At 36.4% G+C, this 16,990-nt stretch overlaps 2 protein-coding genes across 3 annotated transcripts in view; one reads left to right on the top strand and one right to left on the bottom strand.

Annotated features, from left to right (window-relative positions):
- LOC100645205 (26S proteasome non-ATPase regulatory subunit 1) overlaps window positions 1-5,523 on the top strand; it is a 91,524-nt gene extending 86,001 nt beyond the window's left edge. Inside the window, exons 11-14 of the mRNA XM_012312764.3 lie at window positions 211-545; window positions 2,967-3,319; window positions 3,914-4,259; window positions 5,167-5,523. Of these exons, the coding sequence (XP_012168154.3) occupies window positions 211-545; window positions 2,967-3,319; window positions 3,914-4,259; window positions 5,167-5,237 (1,105 nt within the window). The 3' untranslated portion in view covers window positions 5,238-5,523. The remainder of the gene's footprint in view (window positions 1-210; window positions 546-2,966; window positions 3,320-3,913; window positions 4,260-5,166) is intronic.
- LOC100645334 (5-hydroxytryptamine receptor 1A) overlaps window positions 1-16,990 on the bottom strand; it is a 116,019-nt gene that overhangs the window by 16,601 nt on the left and 82,428 nt on the right. For both annotated transcript variants that reach the window (XM_048409481.1, XM_048409480.1), the window contains exon 3: window positions 16,494-16,726. In XM_048409481.1, coding sequence (XP_048265438.1) covers window positions 16,494-16,726 — 233 coding nt within the window. The remainder of the gene's footprint in view (window positions 1-16,493; window positions 16,727-16,990) is intronic.

Here is a 16,990-nt window from a genome sequence, read left to right as displayed (position 1 = left end):
TACTCGCTCGTGACGAGATTCGGCCCGATTCAGAGCGAATAGATTGCTCGCGACCTAACAGCTCCATCCAAACCACGCAATTACGTCAAAAACAACCTTGAAACTGTATGATCGATGAATCTAGCGGATGCATTATCTCAACGAACCATACATCATCTCTCATCCGGTATATAAATCAGTTAATGGAGAGCTTTGTTATTTTTGTTGCAGAACACCGGAGCAATGTCCCAGTGTGGTTTCGTTGCTGGCGGAAAGCTACAATCCTCACGTGAGATACGGAGCAGCGATGGCCTTGGGAATAGCGTGCGCTGGCACAGGCTTGAAGGAGGCCATAGCTCTGTTGGATCCTATGACGAATGATTCGGTGAACTTCGTTCGTCAGGGTGCACTGATCGCGTCTGCGATGATCTTGATCCAACAAACCGAGGCGACGTGTGCTCGCGTCAAAGATTTCAGGGCGTTGTACGCGAAGGTCGTCGTGGACAAACACGAGGACGTGATGGCGAAGTTCGGCGCTATCTTGGCCCAGGGTATCATCGACGCTGGTGAGTTAACTTTTGAAACGACGTTCATTCTCTTTCGTTGCCGTCATCTTAGATCGCGGATGTTCGTGCAAATTCAGATTTTTGTGGACGCAGTTAGAGAAACGAAACGCGAGCAAAGGTTTGTTCTGCGTATTAAATACCACAGCGAGCATTGTAATACATCTTCGTAGATCTTCGCGTTTTTAAATTTCCCACAGGCGCAAAGATATCCGCGGTCTACTTAAATTTCTATCTCAATCTTTGTTTCACAACGAATTCGAATAGTTTTTGAACTTGAAAGCGCAATATGAGAGAGTTTATAAAATATTCAAAGAATAGTGCTTTCTATGATAACGGGTAGCTAACGCAATGTTCTATCGAGATTCTAATTGCTTAATTATGCTGTGAAAATTATAAATTTGCATAGAAGTCCGCAGTGTACGTATCGTGTAGACAACGACTCGGTCCGATTTTTCTCAAACTTGAGAAATTTTGCCAACGATAGGGAGATACAATTCGGTGAAGAATCAGCCGATGAAAGGGCTAGGGTGAAAGTGGACGATACTCGATAAGTCTTCTTAGCACGGAAATATAATACAGATGGACGATCAAAGGTTCTTATTACGAAGCTTGTCCTCTCGTCGACGGGAAATAGCGAAATCGAAACTTCTCCGTTTATCGTTGCAGCGTTGGTTGTTGCGACGTTGTTTCAGGGATAAGTTGCAAGCTGATCGCTTCCTTTTGAAGTGTCTGATACGTTCGATGTGTCTGGACGATTGCGGATTTGTTTTATCGCAGTGCAGGTTATTTTTCAGTTCCGATGCTCTCGATATCGTCGAACAACTGAGTTACGAGTTTCTTTGTAACGCGAAAAAATAGTTTTTTGGTAATGGAAGGTCTCAAGCAGAATATTTTTCGAAAGAAATATTTCAAGTCTTTTAGAACGTAATACAGAAATTTATGAAAATTTATGATATGGGGGGATTTTCCTCTCAAAACGTGAAACGTAAGTGGCAATTTTACGTATTGGACTTCGAGAATCGTACAGGTACTCCAAGTATTATATTAAGTTGTCCGAAAAGTGTTCTTTACATCAGTGCACCTTCGTACAAACGTGAAACCAAGTCTGTGAAATGTCACGATGTTTATCTCAACAGAACAGAACGGATCGACAAAATAATATAAAAGAAAACACGTTGTGCGTCTATTAGTTTCTCATGAAACGAAAGAAACTTTTCGGACAACCTAATAATTCATAAAGGGAACTAGTTAGTGTATCGTGGTACACAATAGAATGGGGAAGAAGATTTAAGTTGTACGAGTTACGTGTAACAATTGCGCATTATTATTGCAAATGTATTATTGCCACTGAAAGTCTAAATATATACGAAACGGATTCTCTATCTCTATTTTAAACAATAACGGAGCGAAATAGTTCAACTAGGGAATTACACTTGAAGAAGTTGGGTCATAAATTTGATCAAGGCAGGCGAACTAATTAACTTGTCCACCGTGTTTCCCCTGCAAATGTGTAATTTATCGTCTGCAGGTAAGGCAATAGAAATTATTTAAACATCTTTTAATTGCTTATTAATGGAACGCGAACGTTCGTAATGAATTTATGAGAGCTTTAAAGGTTGCAAAAATATATAGAATGTACACACTGTACGAAAGGTCCGCTATTTATTGCATTAGGTTGTAACGTATTAAACGTGCAATCTTGAACACGTTCGTATCCACGATGTAAGGCGTAGAATATAAATTGAATCGAAAGATTCTGAAGTTAAGCGATCTATTTTCTAGTCTCTTATAACCCAACCATATCATAAGAGAACATTCTAAACTTTAAAATATATCTACAAAGACAATACCTACTTATCGAAATATCGCGTGATGGAACTGAGATGATATTAAACGTGTTAGTTTATTAAAGAGACGAGCGATAAAATTATAGTAGTCGGTGTATATTAAAATCGCTTCAAGTACAGGTAGTGTGCGTCGGGTGTAATCGTCGTTCTAAACACTCCACCTAGAGAGCATGTTCGTCTATTTATATCGACCAGTGAACTTAGAAAAAGTTCAAATGTGATTTCTGTTGATGATAACTCACAACAGCGATAATGTTTTTGTCCGCAGTTCGTTTATTTCCGAAGCTCGCGAATGAAAACAACGCTGACACTCTAAGGCACAGCAATATGAGTCACTGCCGATTCGAATCGTCCGATGATTCACGTGCCGCTACAAAACAATTCAATATCTTTCGCCGAAGAAAAAATTTGAAAAACTGCCGCGGCAAAGTTGGATATCTCGCGCTTTACGATACAGCTATTTATTTATTAAACGGAGAGAATCTTTGGCTACGCCCCATTTCTTCGATGCTCATAAAAATATGAATTCGCATATTCAATATTCGCTTGTACGTAAGAATGATAATGGTTCCAGGTGGCCGAAACGTGACGGTATCGCTGCAATCAAGAACAGGTCACACGAACATGCTGGCTGTGGTCGGTGCATTAGTATTCACCCAGTACTGGTATTGGTTCCCATTGGCCCATTGCTTGGCTCTGGCCTTTACTCCGACTTGTATAATCGCTCTGAATGCTCAACTAAAGATGCCAAAGCTGGAAATTCGTTCGAATGCCAGGCCAAGCGTCTATGCCTATCCCGCGCCTCTCGAAGAGAAGAAACGCGAGGAAAGGGAGAAGATCACGACCGCTGTTCTCAGCATCGCTGCCAGAGCTCGCAGACGTGAATCCGAGAGGCGCGCTCGCGATTCTCACGAAAAAATGGAAGTAGTGAGTTTGAACAATTTTCTCGAATATTTCGTCGTTCAGTCGTCGAGTGGTTATCGTATTATCAGCATTGATCGGACTCGTAGAGTCACGAGCGAGAGGTTGGAGAGAGGGGATCACAAGTGGGAAAATTTTGAAGTTGAGAAATTCGTGTACGAAACTAAACTTAAATATTAAAATGCTAAAATATTAAAGTACGTAAGATATATTATATGTATTTTTAAAGGCTTAAAGTTCCGGATAAATAAGCCTCTCGTACATGCTTTCCGGTGCTTATCTGGTTTTTAAAAAACGATGCACTTGTATCCCACTTTTCCACTAAGCCCTCAAACAGTCTCGCGGATATCTTTGATAAATCTCAGAACTCTTCACAATTTTCCTTCCTCTCGTCTCGCTTATGCGATGTTACCTCCGCTCCTTGCACGATTTTCTTTCCAGATAATCGTAACTGATTATCTCTCCGGGTCATCCGTTTTCCTAGGGCGGAGACCAATCTCTTAACGCACTGACTCGCCGCAAAGCCAGATAAACGATGCTTCCACAGGCTGGAATTGCCTGTTTCTTTTTTTATTTTCGTCGTTTAATTTTTAATCGCAGGATCCACCAGAGACAGCGAAGGAGACTGTCGAGGCGGCAGCCAAGGAGAAAGAAGAAAAAAAGAAAGAGAAAGAACCAGCGAAGGAAGTGAAAGAAACGAAGGAAAAGGTCGAGAAGAAGGGCAAGGACGAGGGGGAGAAGACGACAGAGAAGGAGAAAAAGGAAGCTGAGCCTAACTTCGAGATCCTTCAGAATCCGGCTCGCGTGCTGAGGCAGCAGCTGAAGGTGATACAGTTGGTAGAGGGTAGTCATTACGCTCCTGTCAAAGACATTCAGATCGGCGGTATCGTCATGGTGAAGCACATTCAATCGGATACCGAAGAGGAACTCGTGGAACCAGTAGCCGGTAAGTCGATACGTTTTAAAGAAATTGTTGCTCTGCGATGACACCGAAAATGGCCATTCAGTTTTTGAGAAAATCGTTTTATTATCACATTTATTTCTGTCTTTATATATAAGTTAAGTTAGGTATTAGGGAAACGTAATTAAAGAAGGATTTAAACGAAGAATACATTTATTTCATCGTTTCTGTCGGAACGTATCGAAAATGTAGCAAAATGAAAATTATTTCAGGAGGACGAAACTAAATTAATTGAAATCTAACGGTACACATTCGTGAAATACCAATTTAAACGTATTTATTGTTTATCACGAGTAACAACATATACAACGATGAACATGAAAATAAGTATGATGTAACGAATGTTTGATATAATTGTCCAAGAGTTTGACAATTCGATTGACGAGTTAACTCGTCTTCCACGGTTATCAGATTATACGTTGTTATACTTTGAAAATTACATTTCTCCTTCATTCACATTCTCGTTGACATAGTTCTAAGTTAGGAGATTCTTCCCTCTTCTGTTTCGCGGAAGAAAATTTTCCACCGATAAATGTCAAGAAACCTTCACACGAAACAGGCAAAGGGAACTTCAATATTTGTCTCGTGAATAAGAAGTTTCTAAAATCCAAAAGGCAGATATTTAGCCTACAAAATGTCTCACACGGTTTTCCAACGATCAGAACTAAGAAACTCGTTCCTGGAATTTCTTAATCGATAGATGAGTTTCCTGCAAGTCAAACTCACCAACTATATTCTTTGCATCTCAAATTTTCTTTGCTTGTAAAAATTACTACAGAAAGCCAATTACTGTCTTGTCGCCAGTTAATTGTCTGTAGCGCTCGCCGAACCGATTCGCTTTTTAGGAAAGCTTATCGCCGCTTTAGGTTCGATTATGGTCGTTATGTTCCAGCTTATGGCCCTCATCCGGAAGAAGAGCAAGAAGCGGAACCTCCAGAGCCATTCGAATATACCGAAGATTAAATGGCGTGTAGCAGAAATTCTTCTTGTGGCTCCATCGACGCAACACGGGTCATTCGTTCACGCTACGCACTACAGTTCACTGTTGATAGAAGCAACAAGGGAAAAATACTGTGGCCATTTCCTCTCCGTTTCATGTAACGCCTATCTCTGTACCTTCTATCTCTTATTTTTGTATAGTTAATTTTATCATTGTTAAGCAGCAAATTCCCTGCATCGTTTACCATATACGATTTACAACTGCTGTTTCATTCGAGTTTTAATAAATATATTATTTGGTCTAACCGCATATACGTGTATATGTTATTAATCCAAAGCTCGTGCCCGTTTTAATATGACCGAAAATTGCGGAAAAATGCGCGTACGAGAGAATTCTGTGGATAGTTGTATAAATTTTCAGTCAGAGATTTTGTTCGTTCGCGCGTTAACTTCGTGTTAAATTTCCATAGTTTTTTAAGTAAATGTATTGCAAAGTTCAAAGCAACTTTTTGAAAAATCTCGGAATTTTTTTTCCATTCTCGCTACATGGATAAAGGATTGAAAGCTGGGGATTTAACTTTACATAGATTCTTTTTGCAGCTAGTTTTACGTTGTACGCAATTCTTGGCACGCAGGTTTTACGTTTAGCAAACATTTACAGGGATTTTTTTAATTATTTTAGTGCGTACAAAGGATCTACGATACGTTTTATGAAATAAACGAAGATAGTTTTAATAATTCACCTTGTAATTAATAATGAAACGAGATTAACGATTAATAAAAGAAAGTTTCTGATGAATAATTTCTACCGTAACAATATTTTAACAATTTCTTAAAGTAAAGCACTAAAAGGTAAGTAGATTTTACAAAATTTTTACGTAATACTTCCATTACTTATTCTATCCTAATTCCACGCATTATCTTTTCTGTTATTTATCGTTTTCAATAATCTCTTTTAAAATGGCATTTCGATACGATATTTTCCGGCTTTTCTGCCGACTTATCTTCCAACGTAATATCATGACTCTTGAATTCGACAAATCAACATTTACATAAGCTTCCTCAAGCGGTGAATTTATATTTTCAGCAGCTGTTACGATACGCTTTCAAAGTCGAAACTCATAAAAAAGTTACGCCAGTATCCTGTTGATTCATGACGTCGAATAATGAAGTTCTAACAACTTTATTTTAAATCTTCTAAATATTCAACAGTCGTGCATTGTATTGGATTTTTTCCTCTCTTTTAACCAGCTTATATTAACCAAATATCGGGCAAAATTTCGAATACGATTAAACTTTCCACAAATAAAATTTCATATGCACGAAAGTAATATGTATGATGATATACGCTATATTGCATTTGCCATTATACCATCTAGATTATTTTCTTCTCAAGGTTACATATCCCCAAGTTAACGATTCTGGTGCACGATTTTTAGCGCGAACCTTTCCAGCTAAATTAATACGAAACAAATAGTTAAAAAGCGAAGAATAAATTAACGATAGTGCACCATTTTTCGAATTTTACTTCGTTGATCCTAATGTTTGTTTGTCGCGTGACTCCATTCCGAGAGCTTACGCTTTCGAGCATAGCACACGTATACACACATACAACAGCAATTTCCTTTGCTCTCATGAATTTTTGACAAAAAAGTTCTCCAAGATAGCAGAATCCTGAGTTGTCCTTTTTTGAACTAATCCTACGTTCTACAGAATACATAATACGTACTGGTCTGAATCGTTTGGTCGATACTGTATTTCATTATACGAGCCAGAAGCCACATTGAACAACTCCATAAATCGAAACACTGCGATAAATGAGCTTATAGAAAATAATGATTCGTTTCATGAAAATGGATTTATCAATCGTCTACCTGGTTAATGAAATAAAAGAATTGATAAAAGAAAGTGGAGTCGATCAATTTAGACAATACGTGCGTTAATACGTTAAAGTGGACAGATGTTGTAATATCGTTCTAATTACAGTTGCGTTAATTCTGACATACTCCGTACAGTAGTTTAAATAGATGTTCCGATGACTTCACAGAAAAACGAGAAACGAAATTGGTATCAGGAACGATTGATCGGATCACGCGTGATTTCTTTCTACAAAAAAAAAAAAAAAAAAAAAAACATCGCGATTCATCTATTCGACCCTTTATCGATAGTCTTCTCTTCGACGAGATATTGGCGTGTCGTATAGAGCGATTGACGAATACCTTCATCCGTAACCTCCATCCAAAGCGATCGACTGAACGTTCATCGAACAGTCAGGAAACGAGCGAACATGCCGTTTGAATTCGTGACTCCGTGAGAGCCCTAAACGAGGGTTAGTATCTGCGAGGAAAGAGGCGTGTTTTCGTCGAATAAAAGAGCTCGCTTCATTGTCAGTCACTGATGACAAGACACTGGTCGATCAAACTGCTGGGACCAGCGTCCACAAACTTCGTTCATAGATGCGCGATGGTAATTTATTAAATGAGATAATCGGAGGTGAAATAAGATTTATAATATTCGGTTGGCAACTAAGTGATTGCGGATTTTGTCAATACCACCTAATGACAATATTTTTTATCCAACTTTTACAAAAGTTCAATTCAGCTCGTTCTGATCTTGCCAATTTAATTCAAGTATCAAGATATATCATATATCGCTTTCCTCTATACGTAACTGTATTTTTCATGATCGTTCAAAAAGTTTCTTCGATACCACCTAATGACAAAATCCGCAATCACTTAGTTGCCGACGCAATAGAATACTGAGGAAAATGTGGCTTGTAGTTTCATTCTTTACTTATCCTATTCGTTTCCTTATCGAGTTTTTATTCAAATTTGATAAAGAAACTTTTCGAACGATCATGAAAAATACAGTTAAATATAGAGGAAAGCGATAAATGATATATCTTGATACTTGAATTAAATTGGCAAGATCAGAACAGGTTCAGTTGAACTTTTGTAAAAATTGGATAAAAGATATTAGTAAATATATAATATTTATAGCGTAGGTAGTGTAGGACAGGCCATTTCAAAATGTGTGGTACTGTACATTTTATGGAATAAGTTATTATTTGAAAAAATTGAACGTTGGTTGAAAGATCTCTTTTCATTTATAATATCAAGCTTGTTTACCTATAACCTTTTACTACGTACACGGAAAAATGATAGTCTCAATCGAGGCATACTCTCTCGTCCTATTCTATTTCTCTTTTGTCCCTGCTATTATGAAATTCACTATATCCATCGGTACATTTCCAACAAATTTTTTATCAAATATCGATGAAATTTGATACGCAATCACTGGATTCATTTCACTTCTACCTAAATTGTTTTACCGTCAACGAATCCAAGTCTATTAAAAACAGACGGTACAATAATATCAATTTCTATAATAGAACGAAAAAGATTTGAACGTTTTGCACACAGTATTTCATTTCATATAGGAAATGAATTTTGAAATGGATAAATTTTTATTTTCTAGCGCTTTTTGTAATTGCTAACTGGGTCAGACAAATTATAACTATCCTTTCGATAGTTGGTTTCCTATTTTTAACGCATTTTTATATTTGAATTTGGTATACATTCCGAATATACGTACATTTGCAAAAGTTAAAATTTTCTATCGCACGTTTACATTTATAAATTTTTACATTAGCGAAGGTTACATTTACTGTCGTACTTGGATTTATAAAAATTGAAAATTAAAATTAACGCTATAGCTCGTTTACAGTAGTTAATTTTCAATTTCATGGTTGAATTTTTTCGAATTCTTTTAAATGATATAACGGAATAGCCAGTTAACAGAACGATAGATCAAAGCTGTCACTCGACTCAAAATCTGCAATAAATATTCCATAACATTTTAATTTTTGTTTTCAAATATGAAACGCGAAAAAAAAACGCAAGAAGAAGAACATTTCTGAAGAATTTTTTCAACTTTCCACCAACGACATCGTAAATAAATCATTATGATATATTGAGCGTGAAATGAGGTTTCCTTTACAATCGAATTCCCGCGATTTTTCACTACGCAATTTTTGCTCTTTAGTCTTCTGCCATGCAGAGTGCGCTGCATGCGGTGATCGCGAACGTACGCGATTCAAGTGCATGGGTACTAAATGATCTTTTCGTATTTTGCCGTGTCGTACAAAGTGATTTTGCTTTCGAAAATGCCTTACCACGAAATATTAACGTTAAACAAACTAAATACTTTAAATTTCTCCGGTTAAAAGCGATGTGCGCGTAATGTTATACCGCGATTCAAATGTAAACACACAGTGGGTGCCATATTGAAGAATTTCGCGCGTTCTGTTGTGTCAGAATGCTGTTTCTTAATTTAAATATTCAATATATACAAATATATTACGATGAATCTTTGATTATTCGAATTAATGTTGCTTCAGAATGATCGGATGATCACTGTGTGATGATGAGGTTCGAAAAAATCATACGATTCGCGTCGCAATCAAATTTCACGTGAAAATGATATGTAATTTATTACGTATTGTTATGTTTGTGTGTTTCAATTATCTTCTTGTCGTCTCGCAGCGTACTTTCTCAATGTTTTTGAGTTGTTAACGTGCATCGCGTTTCTTTTAAAGTTCTTTAAAGTAAGGTTAGCCTGGTCTTGTGTTTCGTTCATATCATATCGATATTATTCACTCTGTTAAATATCTTTGGATTCTCATTGGTCCTATCAGAAAGATGTCCTTGCGATGCATTACCTAATCTTCTAGTCAATTATATCGGATATTCTATTACTTTTAATGCAATCTTATATATTATTCAAACTCGTTAAAATTTTCATTTCGAAACACGTCGTTAACATAGTGTTTGTGCACAACGCTACAGTGATCTGAATTTCCATTATCGTGTGACAGGATTAACGTAATCGAATGTTCCAGCAACGGGTGTTTGGATAATCGAGGATCCGCTTCACTAATATTTGGTAAGTTTGTAATTGTTTGGTTATGTGTTATATATGACATAAGTACAACTTACTTTGTAGTTCCAAGAATTAATTTCTACCGAATGAGTCGTTATATTATACAATATTACTCTCTAATTTCTTCGGTTTTTACAAAAATGAAATATGTTATGTACGCTTATGAAATATACTATATATTGTATCGATCTAGTATGGAATGTCGACTATTTGAGATAATGAAAGGATAATATATTTCTGGTATTCAATAAAGCAGTTGGGCGGGTTATAATGTGAAATTAATATTGTTAGTCCCATACTTCCTGTAAATAAGTGTTTATAGCTCGTTCAAGGAAATAGAAAGAAATATATGATAATACAAAATAATTGCGATAGTAGTATCTGTACCGTTAAAAAATTTTCTGAAAAAAGCAGAATTCTGAGTTAACGTTTCCTTGAAGTTCTTGAATTTGATGAAACAGGTAGCGGCAAAGAAATTAGGGTTTAACATTATGCACGTATAGAATAAAAATATAATTTATTAATAGAGTCGATCTAAATGTTGCACACTTAACATTTAGAGAAGCCTACGTACATTATCGACGAAAATCGACGCGATAATTCACGCGATATAAATATTAATACACATAAAACGAATTTGAATTTTATAAAGTTTTTTCCCGCGATACTCGATGCATTCTAAATACCTGAATTTGCATTATAATACGAAATTCTTTCCTCCTAATTTTCTTCCTCGAGGCAAAAGTTTCAAGGAAACAGATACTACGGGCAAAATTTGGAATACAATTTTTCCCAATAAAATTCATCGCGCCTGAAAACATTCCGCCGCTTAAAACAACGCCTTGAAATACAAACCATCGATTATTAATTTTACGCGCAGCGTGTTGCCGCCAATTTCGTGCATGCTACGCGTGTCGAGGGAAACGCGCGAATTACCATTCGGAATTCGAATTTCCATAGACGAAACACGGACCGAAATTCATCGTTTCTGCAGCCAGAGCCGTGTATTTGGTTATGAAATGGTTCACCATATTAACGTTCGAGGATGCAACCGCGCAAGTTAGATATGTTAGACTATCTGTGAACGTTTTTTCGTACGTTGCCCGCGTGTATCGAATTTCTCCGGTTCGCGTGAGAATATCCCACGTGTTCAACAAAAAACACTCGCCTTCTTTAGTCGCGTGCATCGCGAAAATACTATTTCTCTCGCTGCGGAACAGACTTCTATCGTTTTCGATGTTTTCTCCTCGCGGGAATTACAAAGCCGCGAAGATTGATGACTGTTGGAACGATCGAAATGAAATTATCGGGGATTGGAGATTTAATTGCGTGAAAATTGTTTCTTTTTTTTACAAGCTGTAATCTTTTCTTCTGATTTAGAAGAAATATCCCGAACACGTAGTCCATTTATGTAAAATTCAGTATCAACTTTTACATAAATCCTTCTTGAAACATTAGTGAGAAAATATTTTTGTTCGAAACGTGGAATGGAAACGCAACGAGGTGGAAATGTAAACCGCTAGAAAGATAATAAGTTTATTAGTTAAATATCTGGATCACGGTTAATAAAACGTTCGTACATCGCAATAGAAAAAGAGCATTTCTCAGACATTTCATTTGTTATAATTTTCATATCTGGTTAAGTTAAAATGCTACATCGTTCTCATTCCTTTTTCCTCCGAGCATTTTCCACGTATTCTGCACCTTGGACGACTTATTCAAAATAGTGATAGAATAAAAGCACATACAGACTTTAGAAATATCAAGTTCGTAAGGTATTTCCAATTTTGCTAAAAATTGTAACACGTACAATAAACTAAAATAAAATAAACTGAAATATAATCTATTGGAGCGAAATATTAGTTTTTAATAATTTATTAAAGTAATAGAGATCAGAGCAATTAGGGAAACGATATTTTAAATTTCACATCTGATTACTTGAATTTCAAATATTACGAAAGATATAGAAGTTTTCAAGGAAGTTTCATCAGTTATATCGTAAACGTGGATTTCGAAAGTTTTTCCCACTTTGCAGAAATACGAATGCTCAACGCTGCATACATAAGTATGTACGTCGATTCTGAATCCAATTTACACTTCTGCCTTTCTTGCCGCTCTCTCAACAACGTTTCTTATTAAAAGACGTTTGTGCATTCATGGCATAGAATTTTTATTCCTACCGAGAGATACCGATAAGAAATGGCGAAAACAATCCTGTGAAGTAGCAGATGCTCTCGCAAATTGTTTGCAGTTTCGAATTAAGACGAAGAAACTGCTGGAACAGCAAACGCAAGTAGCGTTTACTTAAGGCGAACGACGAGAAACTTTGCCGAAATCAATGAATTTAAGAACAAATTGATGAAAGTTTTCCCAACAATTTCCTCAATGAATCTCGCAATAACTTACGAATGTTCTCGAATATTTGACTGATAATAAACAGAATTATAGCAATCGCCTATGAACCATCGCCGGTATCGGTCGAATATTAAATTAAAAAAAGAATCGATACAAATTTTTATTACTAAAAAATATTTATTACTCTGTGGATTAGATCGTAAATTTCCAAAAAAAAAAAATCACGCTTTGCTTCCGCGGTTTTCGTTCCCGTAAACATCTGCACCGCACGCGAAAGAGGCGCGTGAAACGTGTCGTCGCTTCGTTAAAACAAACGACATCCAACCGTAAACGATGAGCATCGGGTGTCCATGGTGCGTTTGGGAATTAATATTGTTCGAATCGCGTTTTAATCCCGGTCGGGTTAATTGGAAGCGCGGTGGTGTGTTCGGTTGTTAGGCCAGTGTGCCACGTTCCCGCACAGAAACCGTGTTACATATTTCAGCGAGTTTAATGAGTACACGAGGAGAATAGGAATTAATAGGGCGGAACGGGATAACTTTTCTTGCCGTTAAAAATTAAAGCTGTTTGCGAGGCTCTCCATGAGCCGCCAGCCCAGTGCTTTCTGGCAGACAAACCCGTAAGCTCGACGAATATATCGCTTCGGTTGTCGTCGATTCGTGCGTTTCTTTTTTAGCGAATAAAAAACATGCCTTGCGATGATGTTTGAAAAAATAGAAATTTTTATTCGAAAATTGTACAGGATTGCTGGGTCGTATATATACACGTGACGGATAAAAGAAAATGTAAATTCGAATAAGAACGATCTATTGGCAACTAAGTAATTGCGGGTTTTGTCCATGCCACCTAATGACAAAATCCGCAATCGCTTGGTTGCCAACCCAATATTAATAGATTCAGCAACAATGTCAGATCGTAGCCGCAGAATTGAATTATGCGATGCTTCGTTAATGTTATAAAGAGCAGCTCGATGGAAATGATTTGCTAATAGAGTGGCGACAATTAGAAATTTAAGACATGGGTGAATCTAGGTCAGAGTTATAACGAAGAGTTAGATCAAAACGAACTACTAATAAATTCATGGCAATTAGCCCGTTTTGATTCCAGTTAGCGATTCTGAATTTCTGATGAGTCTTTGCGCGATACATAGCAGAGTTTTACATATTAAAGCTAATGGTACGCGATTTTGGCATAGATGAGTTGCACAATAAAATACCATTGGATATAGGTTTAAAACACCAAAATTATTTAGTAGCTTGAGAAGAAAAATATTGGATTCGGAAGAACTAGAGATTCGCGACTCTCACAAACCAAATAAATATGATTTAAGAAATATAATGCCTAAATAAATTGCATTTATCAATTTTCAAATATATATACCGCCGCTTATTAATTTACCGCTAAAAATAACAAGAAAGATAATTCGTTCATTTAGTTATAAACTGTTTTCTATCAGATTCTATATACGTTTTATTTCCATAATATCGGATTTTTGTAATCGCATGAAAGTACCAGCAAATGATACGAGATTCGATATAATTCGATCAAATTAATAAATGCAACAAGAAACGCGGTGGTGTACAAATGGATTTTGTAGCCGTGCTGTACCTTCACAATTCCGTGATATCAACCTCGAATACTTGAACTCTCGTTCATTAAGACTCGATGAAATTATTGTTGCCACCCGGTTAAATCGTCTTTAAGGACGAAGACTTTGCGAAGAAGACACTGGCGATCTCATAAAAGATTTCAAGTTCGCCGAACCGGAAAATTAAATCGCAGATAAGACATTTTATGACGAAGGTTGTCGCAGTTAAGACTGTGGTGTTTCCGCGAGTATTTCAGTCGATCGAGTTTCTCATTGGATCGAGAATAGAACGATTCGATCATCCGGAATGTTTCTCACAGTCTCGTTACAATTATCCAGTTTCATTTGACGTTTATCATATTTTGTATTTGCAGGCGATAAAAATATAGAAATAGAAAAAAATGAAAATGTAACGCGAAATGTCGCAAATACGTTGAACCAACCCACGCGAATTATATTTTATTAAAAAGCTGCACGTTTATCGTTCTACTGGCGAGGCACGAAATTTGCAGAACGAGATTTCGTAACTAGGTGAATTGGAACTACACCGATGACAGTGGCTTGGATTCCGTAAAAATGCAAATATGAAATTCCGTGAAACATTGGCAGGGAGTTTTGACCTGGAAAATTCAACGACCCAATTTATCATTTGAATTTTCCCACGGAAGGCGTCAGGATTTGGGTGTGGAAAATTATCCGCATTTCATTGTCTGCTTCCTTGTTTGTCTACCGTTTTCGTGTTATTTCGTTGTTTGCTTGAAATTTTCAAGAATTTATTACAGTAGCTATTTTTAACTGGCTGTTAAACGTTTGAAACTGCGCGATGTAATTTATTCTACGCGTGGAATATTTATTACTATCCTCGTACCAACTATTACATATTTATTTCTATCATCGTGTTTAACAATTAACAAAACTATATTAAAAACTAGAAATAAAGCATAGTTTAATCGATTATAAATATATAAAATTAGAAGTAAATAAATAAATTTTTTAAATGTTCATATTAATCAATACAGATCTTCTAATGGTTAATATTTATTTCTGTCGTTGGGTATCATAGAAATTTCTTTAAGTTAAGTTAAGTTAGACATTTTTTAATATTCAATTAGACACCTGTATTTTACAAGCTTCCTTGATTCGGTAAAAAATAATTTCCTTTAGAATATCAACTCTACAGAATTCTTAGTAATTCAATTTCAAGTTGCCACAATTTAATTTGAAATTTGTTTCAAACTTGCGTAAAGGAAGGAAACGTTGTATAATATTTTTCCATTTCTTACGAGAATCTATTTTAAAGCATCCCTTTGTTCGAAATGCAATTGCGATACAAAAGAAACGATCCTATTCCGAATAAGACTTCCAGTAAGAATTAATCAAACTTAAGAAAGTAACGACGAGCGAAACACATCATCCTACGATATTTTGTATACTTTTGTTCTTGTCTTTCTTTTTTTAATTTCGTCTTAATGCTGGCTTGATCGTAATTAACACTTAGCGGCCGACACAGTCCCGATAAAATTTGTAATAAAAGTTTGCCATGAGATACATGCGGATAAAATATTTAACATTGGATAGCAACGATATCCTTGAACTCCTTTTCTGCAAAACTTTTCAGAATAATGTTCTTGATGTGGCTGCCGGTTCTTTGTATTTCATAGATTTTAAAAGCACTTTTAACAGGTAGCCTTCTACACGCATTCAGTTTCTACGATCCTCGTTGGAAATACACGAGCGAAGAAAGAGCTTTACGTTTCGTGTAGCACGAAAAGCCCGTGAAATTCCTGTCAATGGTTTCATAAACGAGTTATTGGAAAACAAAAGCTGTTTAATGCGTTTTTCTTTCCCATCTTTTTATACGCTCGCTCTAATCTAAATTTTCTAATTGACGCCTCGTACACTATAAATTACGCATTAATTCGAAAGATTACTACTTTTCTATTTCCCTTTTGAAACCAAATTATTCCTTTTGGTTTCATTTACCACGTGCGTACATCGAGATATCTTCTATTCTATACGTAGTATCGTGGACAAATGGCTTAAGAAATATCGGGAACGTGGTGACGAGAGTTATAAATTAACCATTTAATTGTCTTAGTTATAGCACATCATTGTATTTAATTCACGTTAAATAACCATCGTTTCCTGTTTAATATTTCTAAATAAATAAAAATATCCTACATATATAGACACCATTTCGCCTTGCGGAGAAAAAAAATCCCGAAGCACTCCGTATAACGTATATAAAACGCGTATAAAATGCGTGCATAACACGTATAAAAGGCGTATAAAATGCGTGTATAACGCGTATAAAATGGAATGCCTGGATATCGCGTGCCGCTTATTTTTACGTGAATCGTAACCCGGCATCGATTGTTTCGTCTTAAGTGTCTCACCTTCGAGTACATAAGACTGAGAGGCAGGCTCATGGCGATGCTCAGTAACCAGACGAAGCTGATTTTCAGCATGACCCGCCGCCTGGTTTTATTCCGGCCGAATTTCATCGGGTACCGTAGACTCAGGTACCGGTCCACGCTTATGGTGCACAAGTGCATGATGCTCGCCGTACATAATAATACGTCCAGGCAGATCCACACGAGGCAGTAAATTGACGGCAGAGGGAAGTATCCTGTAATAAAAATGAATGTTGCTCTATTAGACGCGCTGATTATGCAAATCTATTAAAATCAAACGTCAGATCATTTGCACTTTGCAATATTTTCCTTCGCTACTCGCGAAAATTACCACGCGAACGTTCTTGTCTTTTAATTATATTGTTTACGAATAGTTGTATACGATTAACCAGTATTATCGTAATTTACACACCGCGATTAAATTATCTTCTCGTCAGACATTAGAATATCATTATAAAATTCAGTATACGATTCTATGT

This window comes from Bombus terrestris, chromosome 10 (assembly GCF_910591885.1).
Source record: "Bombus terrestris chromosome 10, iyBomTerr1.2, whole genome shotgun sequence".
In the NCBI taxonomy this organism is placed as follows: domain Eukaryota; kingdom Metazoa; phylum Arthropoda; class Insecta; order Hymenoptera; family Apidae; genus Bombus; species Bombus terrestris.
The sequence above is the reverse complement of the archived record's forward strand: the minus strand, read 5'-3'. Positions and strand labels throughout refer to the sequence as shown.